Consider the following 15,092-nt stretch of genomic DNA (forward strand, 5'->3'; position numbering starts at 1 on the left):
GGCCCAGCACCAGCTCTTTTCTCAGAGTAGAATCCTGTGATTCACCCCATTTTTAGACTGGATCGTGGGGTTACAGCATCCCCCTTTACCAACAGTGTTTGGTACCTGCCAGAGATTTCCCTTTGGGGGCCTGTGATCAGTATGAAAATGTAGTGTTTCTGAACAATCTCTTCAAAGCAAAGTATTTTTCTCCAATTGCCGTAGGAATATAGGAATCAGAAGGGTTAAAACAATTAAAAAAAAAATCCTACAGGCATATTGTCTTAACTAAAGCCTGAGGGAAATGTTAACTGTTAGGGAGGTCTGACTTATCCCTCATGCTCCTGCTCTTCTGAGGACCAGGTTAGTCTGTTTCTCTGCAGACCTGCCTCCCTGGGACATTTCCCAGAGTTATCCAAGGACGTGAGGCACCTCACCACCACCTACGCTTAGTTTAGTCTGAGGAGGTCTCATCTGTGCCTGCTGTAGATGGGCTCCCTGAAACAAGCAGCATTCTGACAGCATAAGCACTGTCTTCCAGAGCTCACTCTCTGTGCCTATAGCAAACCTGTACATAATAATCCCAAACTCCTGTAAGCAGTTCCTCATCCACTGGATGCTCACAGAATTACCAGGCCAACTCAATTCCCTGCTCCCAGCTCTGTCTGGCTGCAGTCTTGTTCCTTGGTGTGTCAGACGCTGCTGCTGGAGCCTGCTAACACTGCAGCTTCCTTGCTGGCTCTTTGTAGATACCAGCTGCCCTCTGTCAGGCTCCATTGTGAGCCTGTTAATGAAACACAGGTGAACTGACCCAGTTCCCTCTTAAAGGCCCCAGGACACCCTGTGACACACACCCATGTAGCAGACAGCAAGATACACATCATATTAATAAAATAGAGCTCTTCTATGTTCCTCCAATCTCTTAGCATGGAATTAGATATCTGAAGTAACAGGCACACAATCACCACATGGAATGTTGATCTGCCCTTGCCTGGACAAGGCTGCAATCAGCAGTTATCCAGCCTTGACTGTCTTGGGTGTCAGATGGCCTGTGTTCAGCCAGCTCAATATGAGCAAAAAAATCCCTGCATGTTGTGGCCACTCTTGTGTTCTATGCGAACAGCTGCTATTTACTTCAGTGCTGCAGCTTGTTACTCAGGTGGGGCTTTCTTTCTCTCTCACAGTTGCAGGGTGGGACTTCACTCAAAGGGTCTGTACCTGTTGTATTCCCAGTGCTTTGCCTTTGCCAGTAGGACACAGAATACTTTAAAATGCTGACAGAGTTTTTATTTCTCTCTGTGGGCATCACACTGAAATCCAGTTGCCTTTTCTGCAGGATCCCCAAGACCCCGGGATGTCCCTTCGTCCTAGGAATGCCAAGACAGCTGTTGGCAACCTTGTCCAGGCAGAGCAGCAGGAGGGGAACAGTACAGGTACTCTCTTCCAGACCCCCATTGCTGAATGAGGTTCAGGAAAGGGCAAGACCCTGCTTTGAGGGTTGGTTAATTTGTCTCACATTCTATTAACCAGGTTCCTTGTGCAAGAAACTGGTCTGATCTTTCAAACTGGGAGTAGTCAGAAACAGTTTTCACATGGCAAAAACAATAATGATGATAAATAAATAAAAGGTGGTCGATTGAAAAGTGTCTGGTTGTCCACATGTGGCCTACGGTCTGCCAGTTCACTGCCCCGTCTCAAACCAAGTGACATTTGGCCGTGCTGGACTCTTTTGTTATAGTTTTTCCTTCAGGCAATATGGTAAATGTGCTTTCCCATTAGAAGGTTGGAGGATTGTTATATCTTACATGGGTAGGGAAGGAGGATCTGAAACCTCTTATGGTTTGATGGAGGCCGTTATCTCGGTGGATCTACATGTAGAAGGCCAGAGCATAGTGCGTACCACAGACAACGTTCGTGGGCTGTTCCCTACAGTGTTTTGTAAAGATAACACTTTGTATTGGTCAGAGTGCTGGGGTTTAGAGATGGCTAAGTCACTTTCTGTTAAGTTCATGGCAACAGCAGAAGAGGTTCCCAGCAATGTACTCGGGGGGTGAGCTGGTAGGCCTGATGACTCTGGCTTTGGACTCTCCTGAAGGGAACCTTTTAGATGGAATTAACTGTAACTCTTTCTCTGCAGAGAGCCATTCCGATAAGAGTGATGAGGCTCAGGAACAGCCCCAGAGTGTCAGGTACATTCTCATCAGAGGGAAGGGGAAATTGTCTGGGTGGGCTGGACTGATTTCATTCAACATTATAGGGTTTCAATGAAAGCTTGTCTGTATCTCTGAAGAAGGGTTTTAATCCACATCTCCTAGCATGGTGTTATAATACCTCATTAGCCAGGTAATTGTACCAGATCAGCAGACAATTGCTTTTAAAAGCTCTGATACACATAGTTTTGTGGCTATGTATTTTTGAAAAATTTAAAATATGTTGCTTTGCCTGTGGGATATTCATAGCGTTATTGATACACTAGTCTCTAGGTAGCTTTTTGTTCCTGCCTCATTGGGAGAGTTTCCCATGGAATCTGGAATGACTCAGGGAATTAATGCAGATGCCCAGTGCTAGTTATGCAGGTACTCATCCCTTTGACTCTTTGCTTTCTGGAGGAAGTGCGCTGGACTGATTTCTTTCAAACCTGGATCAGGAGGCCTGGAGACAGAGCCTCCAAAACTGTATAAAGAGTCAGCCTGGTCTGACTCCGACAGACTCGCTGTGGAACACGGAACTGACAAACTTTTCTGTGGGTGATGGGTAATACCTGGTAGAGCTTAGCATGCATGTAAACTGTTAATTTGTTTTCTGAGTAATGCTTTTATCCTGGGGTGGCAAATGTTTTGGCCTGAGGGCCACATCTGGGAATAGAAATTGTGTGGTGGGTCATGAATTTTTACAAAATTGGGGCAGGGGTGCGGGAAGGGGTGCAGGTTCTGGCTGGGGGTGTGGGCTGTGGGGTGGGGCTGGGGATGAGAGGTTTGGTGTGCAGGAGGGTGCTCTGGGCTGGGATCAAGGGACTTGGAGAGCAGGAGGGGGATCAGGGCTGGGGTGGAGGGTTGGGGTGTGGGAAGAGGCTCAGGGGTGCAGGATCCGAGCAGCACTTACCTCAAGCGACTTCCAGAAGCAGTGGCATGTCCCTTCTCTGGCTTCTATGCTGGGACCTGGGCAGGCAGTTCGGCACGCTGCCCCATCTGCAGGCACTGCCTCTGAAGCTCTCATTGGAGCGCCGGAGGGGGCCATCGGAGTGTGTAGAAGCTGTAGCGGGGACGTGCCGTGGCTTCTGGGATCCATGTGGAGCGGCCCCTGGCTGGAGCGCTAGAGTGGGGCCGAGCCGTGTGGTGTGGCCCCCAACCTGGCACCCCTCTCCCCAGGAGGAGCTTGTGGTCCAGCTTAAAACGTAGTTTGCCCATCCCTGTTTTACCCTAATAAACATTTTGTGCTTTGGGAAAGCTGTCTGGTCACTGATTAACTGTCATTATTCCTGAGAGAGAACTGCAAGTGCTAAATGAAAGTCAGATCTGGTGGAATAAACATTGCAGATTGCAAGGGAACTGCAGCCCTAAAAGTCTGGTCTGGAGGAAGAGCCATGCATGTTCCCTTCACAAGAGAGGTCTGAGTCCTCAGGGGGGTGCTCTTGAGACCACAAAGGATACTGAGGTGCAGTTAACCCTGGAACTGCGACAGTGTGAATCATGAGTGCTGCTAAGATCAGGAGAAGAATTTCCTCTGGGTCGCTGTGTAATAGATATGTATTAACTTTTGCAGGAGAAAGCCAAGTTACAAGAAAGCCGTGGATGAGCTGTATGATGGGCAGCAAGCAGAAGAAGACGGGCTCTCCCCTCCAAGAAAAAAGACTCCGTCACCACTCTGTCCAGCCAGCAAAGTGAGACAGAGTCCCAGCCCCAGCATACTTCCTCTAGGACTCTTCCCTTCTCCTTGAGCTACCAGTACTCTCTGTGCTCTCTTCACAGGTTGTGCGTCCATTTAAGACATTTTTACATACTGTGCAGAAGAACCAGCTGCTGATGACCCCATGTTCAGTGGGGCGAAGTAGTATAAAGAAATCCTTCATCAAACACAACACTCCACTCCGAACTGATCCCAAGGTAAAGCCCTTTCCCTCTGTTAGTGGGACGGGAGGGGAGAAAGCCAGAGTGGCTGCAAAGGCCTGGGTGGGTCTCAATGCAGTGTGGTAACTGTAACCAGCTACTGGCAAGGATGGGACTGGGGTCCTGATTCTGCAAACTGCTCCATGCAAATGGATAGTTAAATCCAGGTGGGGCCACTTACTGCCCTCCACCTTCGAAGTCAATGGCATTCTGGAGGCAGACCCCTGCAGCCACCTAAATGAGCCAAGAAGGTCTGGTTCTAGGTTTATATTGTGATTTCCAAAGGGAGTAACTGTTGTTTTTCCCAATGTTCTGTTTACACAGGGTGAATTTGTCGTAAGTAATGACTCTCCTTAATCATAGATTGGGCTTACAGTAGGTGCATGTTTCACATCACTAATAGGCAGTGGGTGCTTTTTAGTTTGCTCACTACCTGCACACAGTCCTAATATTTTTGCTTTACAACAGTGAGAAGAGAGGTCCTCATTCAAAGGGCAGCAGGAACCAGCCAAAGTCACAGCTGTTTAGAACATCAGTAAAGTACAAAGGGATCAGGTTCACAGGAATGCCCAGTAGAGGCAAGGGTGCCATGGATGTATGCCTTCTGCTTATGCTCGCTAATACAGGGTGCCTTTAAAATAAACAGGAGGTCTGCTTGGGATGGTCACTTGTTCCATTGTCCGAAAATTAATTGAAAGTAGTAAAATCTAAATTGTATGAAATCAGGTCTTGCTTCCAGAAACTTAGACCACTGAGTCCTGTCTGTCATCTACAGCCTGTTTCCAGTAACAGATAGCAGAGCTGCTAGTGCGTTGCTGGGAATCTTTGGGCCTGCACCAGTTGGTAGGTTCTGCTGTACTCTGAAGGTGAACTTCTCTTCTCCACACAAGTAGTGAAGGATTTAATCTCCCTGGTGTACTGCTAGTGACACACGCAAGCTTACTCCACAGATGGTGGTGCCACCCGACATTTTGATTAAAAAACTAGAATGATATAAAATTAACATGGCACACACTAAATGGATTAAAAGCTGGCTAACCAGTAGATCTCAAAATGTAATTATAAATGTGGAACAATCATCGAGCTGTTGTGTATCTAGGGGGATCTTGCAGAGATCTGTTCTTGGCCCTATGGTAGCTGTCATTTTCTTCCATGTCACTGATAAAAAACACAAAATCATCACTAATAAAGTTTGTAGCTGACCCAAAAATTGAGGGAATGGTAAATAATGAAGAGGACAGATCGATGATATAGAGTGATCTGGATTGCTTGGCGAACTGGGGGCAGGCAAACAATAGAACCATAGAAACAAAGGATTGGAAGGGACTTAAGTTATCTAGCCCAGTCCCCTACGCTGAGGCAGGATTAAGTATTTTCTAGACATCCCTGACAGATGTTTGTCTAACTTGTTCATTATTGTAGGTACTTAACTAGATTCCACAACCTTCCTAGGTAACTTGTTCCAGTGCTTAACTTCCCTTCAGTTCGGAAGTTTTTCCTAATGTCTAGCCTGAAACTCCCTTGCTGCAATTTAAGCTTCTTGTCCTGGCCTCAGTGGTTAAGGAGAACAATTTATCACTCGGTATTTATGAAATAATATACATCTAGGAACAGAGAATATAGGTTAGACTTGCAGGGTGGGGGGATTCTGTCCTGAGAAGCTCTGAAAAAGATTTGGAGATTGTGATTGATAATCAGCTGAACATGAGCTCTGAGTGTGACAAAGGGTCAAAAAGGTTAATGCAATCCTTGGATGCATGAAAGGGAATTTTGAGCAGGAGAATACAAATTATTTTACCTCTGTATTTGGCACTTGTGTGACCACTGCTGGAATACTGTCCGGTTCTGGTGTCCACAATTTAAGAAGGATAAATTGGAGAGGGTTCAGAGAAGAGCCATAACAGTGATTTATAATCTATTTAACATAACAAAGAGAAGGTTAAAGGGTGGCTTGATTACAGTCTAGAATTACCTCTGTGGGGGTGCTAATATTTAATAATGGGTTCTCCTATCTGACAGAGAAAGTTAGAACACAATTCAATGGCTCGAAGTCGAAGATATGCAGATTCAGACAAGAAGGTGTACATTTTTTACAGTGAGGGTAACTAACCATGGGAACCATTTACCATGGGTTGTGGTGGATTGCCCATTTTTCCGATGTAGGAAATATTTTGGGGAAGTTCTCTGGCCTGTGTTATACAGGAAGTCAGACCCGTGATCGCAATAGTCCCTTCTGGGAATCTATGACTCACCTACTTGGTGAATGCTTTGTCATTCCTGCCTGGGCTATGCTACTTTGTGCTTCACTCCAGTCACAGCCAAAGGTGATGCAGGATTCCCCAAGTCTAAACAATGCCCCCACAGGGCAGGTTGCCTGTCCAGAGAGTCCTCCCTTTATCAGATGGTTTGGCACAATATAGGTTTTTGTTTGGTTAAGATCTGTCCCCTCAGTTAAGAGCAGGGAGGGGTCAGAGGCGTTACCTAAGCATCCTGGGATGGACTGTGACACTAATACAATGAGAAGACTCTTGTGGAACAAGTGGTCAGAGCTGTCCCTTGAGTAGAGTGAATCAGGGTGACCGCCCTGGGCTCCGCACTTTGACAAAATCGGACTGTCCTGATATTTAGCCCTTTGTCCTGCATCCCAACTGATGTACAATCGGGATGCCATTTGTTCTGATATTCAGGTGAGGAGGCGGGGCGGGGGGCGAGTGGGGTGGGGAGGTGAGTGGCAGGTGGGAGGGGTTGAGGAAGCAGGTTTACAAGGGTGCAGACAGCAAGGAGACTAGCAAGGAGGTGGGTGGGTGAACAGCAAGGAGGAGAGCAGGGGGGGCAGGAGGGGGATGAGGAGGCAGGTGGGCGAGCGAATGGCAAGGAGGAGAGGGTGAAGAGACTTAGTGGGGAGGAGAGCAATGGGGAAGAATATGTGGGGGGTGGGGAGGCTGATTTGTCCCAGGCCCTGCACCCCCTTAGGGACCGCTTTGCTAGTGGCCTCCATTTCCCTCATCCTGGCAGCACATTCAGCATGGGTCACGTGGGATGCGTGCGAGGGGAACTGAGTGCTCTGCATTGATTTATTCATTTGCTGTAGGGAGCTCACTGCTGTAATTGGGAGTCCATTGTAGTCTGCCTCAACAGGAAGCATGGAGGCCACAATTCAAATCTTTGAGAGAACCTTTGGGTGGAAAGTAGGGGCAATGGGGGATCTTGGGGTGTGATGTGAGCAGAGGCAGGAGCGGCGCCAAGGTTTTTGGTGCCCTACGTGCAGGGCCGGCTCGCTGGTCTCGCGGCTCTGATGGACCTTCTGCAGGCGTGCCTGCGGATGCTCCACCGGAGCCACGAGACCAGCGAACCATCCGCAGGAACGCCTGCAGGAGGTCCACCGGAGCACTCTGCCGCCCGCCCAAATCCTGACGCCTAAATGAAAGCGCCGGCCCTGAGCAGAGGATTACCTCGGACATCACCTGTTCTCTTATCTCATGCTGAAGTCTAGCACTGACGCTGGCTGATGACAGTTGAACTTCTGTGGTGAATGCAGCATAGAAATCAGACAGTGTTGCTTGCCCAAATGCACTCTATGCAGTAACATACTGATCTTGGGGTAATGCTTCTGACACACAAGAAGTGCCTCACAGTTCCTCTCCTGCTCCTATAAAATGAGGTGGCTGAATTAGCACTGCTGCTTTGTCTCTCCCATTGCAGCTGGGCTGACCACCTTGCTGAGCCACTGTGGTACTGGGGCCCTTTGTGCCCCCTTCCAGAGAGGTTTGTATTGGCTCTGGTTGCAACTGCAAGTTCCCTGGTGTGTTGTTTTTGGCTGCCTTTGGCCACCCAGACTGCACCAGAAACGAGCCCCAGCAGCTGGGTATAATCTGAGCTTCCCATCCATTGCAGGAGAAGGAGCGGCAACGGCTGGAGAGCCTGAGGAAGAAACAGGAGGCCGAGCAACAGCGAAAACAAAAGCTGGAGGAGGAAAAGAGACAGCGCCTGGAGGAGATGAAACTGTGAGTAACTGTCTCTCCAGCTGCTCCATCTCTGGCTCATCTCAGAATTGCTTCTAACTGGCTCTCTGTGTATCCTACAGGAAACGGGAAGCGCGTCTGCGCAAGGTGCTGCAGGCTCGGGAGCGGGTGGAGCAGATGGAGGAGGAGAAGAAAAGGCGGATTGAGCAGAAACTTGCTCAATTTGATGAGAAGAGTGAGAAGGTAAGTGGGCTCAATCTGACCATGGAGCCTCTTGAGACAATGGTTTTCTCATGGGAGTGGGTAGGGTGGAGACGGGGTCACCTCACTTTGGGTCATGTCCTCTCTTGTATAGGGGCAAAGGGGACTGACGTTGCTCAGACCAAGGGAACCAATGGGGAAATCTTTCATTAAAGGTCTGACTTGAACTTTGGGGCTAAGGGAGTTTGAGTTCCTGCTTTGTTTTGGGATTATAGCTAATCCTGATAGGAGTCTCTGTTGGCTGGAATGATGAGGGAGAATACAGGGGAAGGTGCATTTAGGTCAACAGAGACTCCTTTGTCAATTAATACCCAGTCTGGTTAATAGCCAAAGAATGTGCGCAAATAAACCATCTCCCCCGTTAGCCTCCTGTGTCTGAGGGTCTTAGGCTATTACAAATAGGGCAGGGCCATTCAGATAGGTATGAAGAGCCAGAGCAGCCTTGTCTGTGGAGCCTGCTCTCTTCTGTCCCCTTTGCCACCGTGGGCCATGTTCCCTCTTAGGAAACCCTTAATTTGAACCAGATGGAAACTGGCTTACCCTTGGCCTTTGGTTTGCAATGCAGCTGCCAGAGTCTCTGCTAAGTGACACTCATTCTATTTCAGATATGCTCTGTGTGTTCTGCAGAGCTTCTCCTCATGTGAACTGTCCCAGGTGCTGCTGGACTCACAGCACTGTGTGCTGCCTGCCTTTAAGATAAGGTAGCACCCAGAGGCTCCAACTGGGATTGGAATCCCATTGAGCAGACCCAGGGGAAGACAAGGTCACTGCCCCAAAGAGCTTATGCTCCAAGAAATATGCACAGAACCCACTGGGCCTCTAGACTCTCTGGTACAGGGAAGGGCATCTTTTACCCTTTGGGGAGAGATGTCCCTGGCTCCCCGATGAGCTTGATGTGCCAGAGAGGATGTAATACATACAGGGGAGTTGTCCCATGTGCAACAGCAAGGTCCAGACCCGATGTATGTGTGACTGTCTCAGGTGCGAGAGGAGAGGCTGGCAGAGGAAAAGGTAAAGAAGAAGGTAGCTGCCAAGAAGATGGGAGATGTTGAGGCGCGGCGTAGACAAGAGGAGGAGGCCAGAAAACAGAAAGCACTGCAGCTGGTGAGCTGTGCTGGGGTCCTGTATGCAGGAAGGAAGGTGGGCTGGGGGAATGGGTGTGGTGACAATGCTGCACTCTGCCCTATACATGGCAGGGGAGCAGCCAGAGTAACACTGATCTGTCACAGTCCTTGTACATGGGGAGGAGGGCAGGACTATATAGTGAGTAGCTGAGGGAGAATTAGCCTACAGGAGGGAAAAGTACAGTCTTCTGTCCCCCAAGGTCCCTCGGGTCCCTTTGGGACTCCTTGTTGCCACCCTATCCTTCCCTTCACTACAGACCAGTTTCTGTGCTTTTCATGAGTTTCTAACCATTTCTTCCACATGGTCCATGAGCTGCTTCATTCTTCTCCACATCCTCAAAAGTCATAGTGTTTTGGGGAGCTCAGTGCTTGTTAATCCATCTTCCCCGGTTCCTGGGGTGGGCAGGATGTAAATGGGGAGATCTCAGACATCAGATAATCTTTAAAGAATCTCAACTGCAATTAACAGAGGATCAGAACTCAGGAACCACTGTGATCCTGGGGCTGAGGGCCATCGGCATTCAGGGTGACAGAGCTGAGACCTAGTCGGATATCACTCTCCAGTGCCAGTGGGATGGGGAGAGCTAAGCAAGTGTCTGTGCATCTCAGAAAGGGAAGCAGAAACTATACTGAAAGCTTCAGTCCATCAATGCTGTAGTGATGAGCTGCAGAAAGGCATCAGGCGGCTGACCCTTGTGCTTTTCTGCATATCCCCCTCTTCCCTTGCAAGGTGGAGATAACTGCTTCCTTTTGCTTGTCAGGAGGAGGAGGAACGCCGACACAAGGAGCGAATGCAGAAGAAGAAGGAGGAGGAAGAGCAAGAGCGAGCGAGGAAAATTGCAGAGCAGAGACAGGCGGAACAAGAGAGGGAGAAGCAGCTGGCAGCAGAGAGAGAGCTTGAGAAGAAGAAGGAACAGGAGAGGATTCAGGCAGAGAGGTGAAACATGACCCTCCATATCCTGAAGCTTCTGCCATGACTCTGCAGAGAAGAGCAGAGGTTAAATGGCCCAGTGAAAGGGCCTGGCAAAGCCCTATATTCTGTCAGCACAGCCCTGGAGTGAAGGATGAGCGATGAGCAGCCAGGAAGAAGTTCTGGGTCCTATAGTGGGAGATATGCACTTGGCAGCTGGTGAAGGCCCTGGACACTGGAGCGAAGGAGGAAGTGCAATAGGCATCATGGGGGAGATGCAGTCTGCACACTTGTTCTTTCTGAGCGTGACCTGGTGTGTTTCATTGGTTCCCAGAGAACGTGAGCGGCAAGAGAAGGAGAAGGCGGCTCGCCTACAGAGGGAGCTGATGGCAGCTAGAGAGGAGCGGCTCCAAAAGGAGATGGAAGAAAACGAGAAGAAACGGGTAAGGAGACTCAACATGTATCTGGCTTAAGCAGCCATTATAACAAGTGCTGTCTCCAGCAGCAGCAACTTGGCCACCAGCCACAGGTGGGCTGTGGTGCTCCTGGAATAAATTGTCATAGAGTTTAATCTCTGGGAGAGTCCTAGCTCTCCTGTCCATTACAGGCAGTGCTGCTTGTTCCCTATAGCAGCTGGCAGCCCACCCATGCCACAGAGGGGGTTAGTTACTCCTAAAATCTTAATACTTACGCACTGGTGATTTCTGCTTTAGCAAGAGGAGCAGCGTCTAGCAGAGCTGGAACGGCAGGAGCAAGAGAAGAAAGCCGCAGCTGCTGCCAGTAACCATCTGAATGTAACCATGGACGTGGAGGTGAGAGGGGACATCAGTGAGATGCAAGCCTGAGCACAGCAGTCAGAGGAATGGGGCTGTCCTGCTGTCTCCATTTGTTTTCATAAGAGAGGTGGTGCTGGGTAGTGGTTACAGCAGGAGATCTGGCTTCTGTTCCTGATGCCAGCACTGACCTGCCCAAGATCACACAGCAAGTCATTTAATCTCTGTCCTCCCATCATTAACATGGGGATGAGCTAGATTTGTATGCCATGCTCATCACTGTGGTACCTGAGCACCATCTCCCCTCTCTGTAAATTGCTTTGAGGTTCTCAATGAAAAGGCCTTAAGGAAAAATATCAGTGTTTGTCATGGACCTTCAGCCCATGATGGATGCAGGGAGGGAGGAGTCTCTTGATGTTCTCACTCTTCCCTGAATTCTTCCATTTGAAGGAGACTGAGCCCCACAGAGAGCAGGAATGTTATCAAATGAGGGTGAAGCACGGAAGCTTTAAATAAGAGAAATAGCCATAGGAAGGTGCTGGGTTTCTGTCCTATAGTGTAGCATCTGCAACTATGTGGCTGAGAAACTGCCCCTGAAAACTCATGTGAGTTGCTGACCTTTCCTCAAGTGCTTCCCTCCTGGTCTGATCCTGGAGGGGAATGATTGTGGCTGAAACATTAAAATGAGCACACAGACCGTTGAAGTACATGCTTGTTTTTCTAGAGTGGGGCTCTTTTAAAACAAATTTTAAATGCACAAAAGTTAATGAAGTTGAGGCTTCAAGTAAGGAACAAATTTTCTTTCCCCACTTGCTTGGGGTGGGAATTTTGATTGAAACAGGAGGTTTTAATTCTCCTAGGAAAGGACTGACAAAAATGTTTGTCAATCAGTTAGTACCTTTTTATTATTTTTTTAAAGGTTAAAATAAGGCTTCTTCCTCTTAGCTACACCTTCCCCAGTTTAGTTGTCTCTATCCGCATTCCAGTAACTGTCTTTACACGATTATATAAATCCCCTACTATAAACGTTGCATATGTGGTTGTGATTAAGTATGTGTAGTTTTAAACATAATCAAACAAGACTTCAACTTTAGTCTTACGGGAGAAGAAGAATGAATATTCAGTTTAGATAGTCTGCACCCTAAAATCACCACCAGCTTTGAGAGGAGAGCAGTCATCTGTGATTTAAACTTTATTTACTGTGTAGAATTGCTGCAGCCATCTATTAGACACTCTAGCTTTATCTTGCCAATATGACGCTCACCTAAGTTAGAGAAGGGAACATGAAACCTTGTTTGTACCAAAACACTCACTTTAGGATCCTATCATTTTAATACAAATAACTAAGGCTACGTTTTAGTCACGGGTATTTTTAGTAAAAGTCATGGACAGGTCACGGGTAGTAAACAAAAATTCATCGTCCATGACTTTTACTATATACCTCTGACTAAAACTGAGAGGGGGGCAGCTTGGGGGAGAATCCCTGAGGGCGTAGCCTGGGGGGCACCGCAGGGGCTGGGGAGTTGCTGTGGCTGGGGCAGGTTTCCTACCTGGCTCCTGGGAAGCAGTAACCTCCAGCTCCTAGCTCTGTGTGCTGCCTCCGTCTCAAGCCCTGACTCTGCAGCTCCCATTGGCTGGGAACTGAGGCCAATGGGAGCTATGGGGGCAGTGCCTGTGGGCCAGAGGCAGCATGTGGAGCTAGGAGCTGAGGGAGAGGAGTTTCTATTGCCCTCTAGGGAGCCCCCCCACCAGGTTAGCACACTCCAATCCCCAGCTCTGAGCCCCTCCACACCCAAACTCCTGTTGCTGGGGGGGTGGAGTGGCCCAAGACTGCCCCAGGGCAGCTCCTGGGCCAGCTGCCTTGGCCAATGCAGAAGTGACAGAGCCTTACAGATAGCCTGGTCTACCACCCAAGATGCAAAGTTAGGGGTTCCTGGGGCTCAGTGTGTCACTAGAACCCTTCAGTGTGGTGCTGTTATGATCGCTTAGGGCTGCTTATCTACTTTCTGTTTCTAGAATTCCCCTGTCTGTAATTCCTATCAAATGACCCCGCAGGGCCCAAAAGGGCCTAAGCCCCCCACCATCAATCCAAATAATTACGGGATGGATCTGAACAGCGACGACTCTACAGACGATGAGAGCCAGCCCCGCAAGCCCATCCCTGCCTGGGCCAATGGTATGTGCCAGCTCACTGTGAAATCTATCCCTGACCATTCAGAAACCCCTGCTGGGTCCCTTGGACTGTTTAATGAGACTTGGTGGTAGCTTTCTCTGCCCGTGGCATAGGGAGATGAGATGTTGTGCTGTTAAAGATGCCAGCCTGGAGCTGTGCCGATGGAATGTTATACCGAGATGTACTGAGGCTCTCTGGAGGCGCATGGGACAGCATCAAGATAACAAATCACTTCCTTTGAACTAGCAGCCTTAGCACATAGCGAAAGGATGAATTTTCATGTACGTTTTTGAAACCTACATTTTGGGCCTAAACCTGCTTGCCGGTGACTGTTGTTAAAGACCCTGTGCTCCTTTGTAGGGGTAATACCAATGTCCAGGCCACCATTCCCTCTGAGTGCTGCTTTCTAAGGCTGTGCTCTGCAGCTGAGCTCCATGCTGGCTGCTGTTCTTACACTTGTTATCTCACTCAGTTACCTTATTAACCCCCTTTTGGGATACCTGGAACAGGACTAAATAGATAGAAACCCTAATTTTCTCTCTGAGAGAAGGTGTAGGGTTCTCCTGAGAGATAGGCAAAGTCTCCTCTCCACCTTCCCCGATTTACTGCAGATCCTTTCGTTAAGCACAATTTAATGCTTAGCACGTTCACCCTCTGTGCTACCGAAGTCCATGCCAGGGTTCTGATTTCCTAGTGGGCCAAGGCAAAGGTGCTCCTCCCCAGGGATCTGCAGTCTTGGAGGCGATAGGGGGATGGGGATGTACAGCTTCCAGAGCAGTCTGAATGCACCTAAGTTTCAGTGAAGGAATCAAAGGCCAGTTCAATCAGTCTAATAAACTGTTCACTCTTACTTCTCCAGGGACTCAGCTTAGTCAAGCTGTCATCCACCAGTACTATAACCCTCCTGATGTCACCACACTCTTTGGGGCCATCATAAGCCCTAAGCTGGAGAACATTTTCTACAAGAACAAGCCGCGATACTTTAAGCGCACCAGCTCTGCTGTCTGGAATTCCCCACCTTTTCCAGGTGCCAAAGCTGTGCTAGGCCTGCCCTACAGCCTGAAAAAATACTGAGGATGGAGGAATGTATCTCCTATGGAGTAGTGGGGGTTTAGTCTTTTTGTCTATGGAAGAAAAAGGATTTTATAATATTCAATCTCTGTAAATCTCTTAATGTTTGTAGATGAATAAAGGTCAGATGTTACTGGGGCTTTTCATGTTTTTCGCACATGGGATTTTTGTTGAATTTTCTCTAGTGGGGACGTGGGGGAGAGACCCAAACCTACAGGGGATATTCCCTCTGGTGCACACTACTAGCTTCTTTTGCACACCTTTTCACTGTATGTTCAGTCATTGGAGAGATCAAGGTGTATCCTTAACTAAACTGTAGGAAACACCGATTTAGCTCTCTCCTTTCAGAATTTTGCAAAGATACAGGTATATGCATTAGGCTAATTTTCTTCCACACTTTCCAGCAGATCCTCTACTATGGAAATACTTCAACACAAAGGACTACTGTAATTTTAATAAAACAGTCACTTTTAAAAAACCAAATGCAAGATTTTGCAATAGAGCCTGAAAGAGTTCTTAGCGGAATGAACTGATGACCGCACACAAGGTCCACAAGACAGGAACTGAAAATGAACACAGCTTTGTCTAGTAGATAAATGTATCTATCTAAAACTAATTCCACGCCTCATCATAGGCTAGAACAGATGTTTTTAACCTGTGACTCCCCCATCCCAGGATCCTCTTCAGTGTTTCAGGAAAAAAGATGTTGTAGTGTACAAACTTAATTTACATT

At 48.2% G+C, this 15,092-nt stretch overlaps 1 protein-coding gene across 1 annotated transcript in view; it reads left to right on the forward strand.

The window, feature by feature from the left end:
* The window catches only part of INCENP (inner centromere protein), a 30,115-nt gene extending 15,628 nt beyond the window's left edge, over nt 1–14,487 (forward strand). The window contains exons 6-17 of the mRNA XM_050952831.1: nt 1,316–1,412; nt 2,117–2,168; nt 3,742–3,859; nt 3,948–4,082; nt 7,980–8,089; nt 8,170–8,290; nt 9,290–9,412; nt 10,194–10,369; nt 10,677–10,785; nt 11,056–11,154; nt 13,132–13,291; nt 14,148–14,487. Coding sequence (XP_050808788.1) covers nt 1,316–1,412; nt 2,117–2,168; nt 3,742–3,859; nt 3,948–4,082; nt 7,980–8,089; nt 8,170–8,290; nt 9,290–9,412; nt 10,194–10,369; nt 10,677–10,785; nt 11,056–11,154; nt 13,132–13,291; nt 14,148–14,362 — 1,515 coding nt within the window. The 3' untranslated portion in view covers nt 14,363–14,487. The remainder of the gene's footprint in view (nt 1–1,315; nt 1,413–2,116; nt 2,169–3,741; nt 3,860–3,947; nt 4,083–7,979; nt 8,090–8,169; nt 8,291–9,289; nt 9,413–10,193; nt 10,370–10,676; nt 10,786–11,055; nt 11,155–13,131; nt 13,292–14,147) is intronic.
* The last annotated feature ends 605 nt before the right edge of the window (nt 14,488–15,092 follow it).

This window comes from Gopherus flavomarginatus, chromosome 5, assembly GCF_025201925.1.
Source record: "Gopherus flavomarginatus isolate rGopFla2 chromosome 5, rGopFla2.mat.asm, whole genome shotgun sequence".
NCBI lineage: Eukaryota > Metazoa > Chordata > Testudines > Testudinidae > Gopherus > Gopherus flavomarginatus.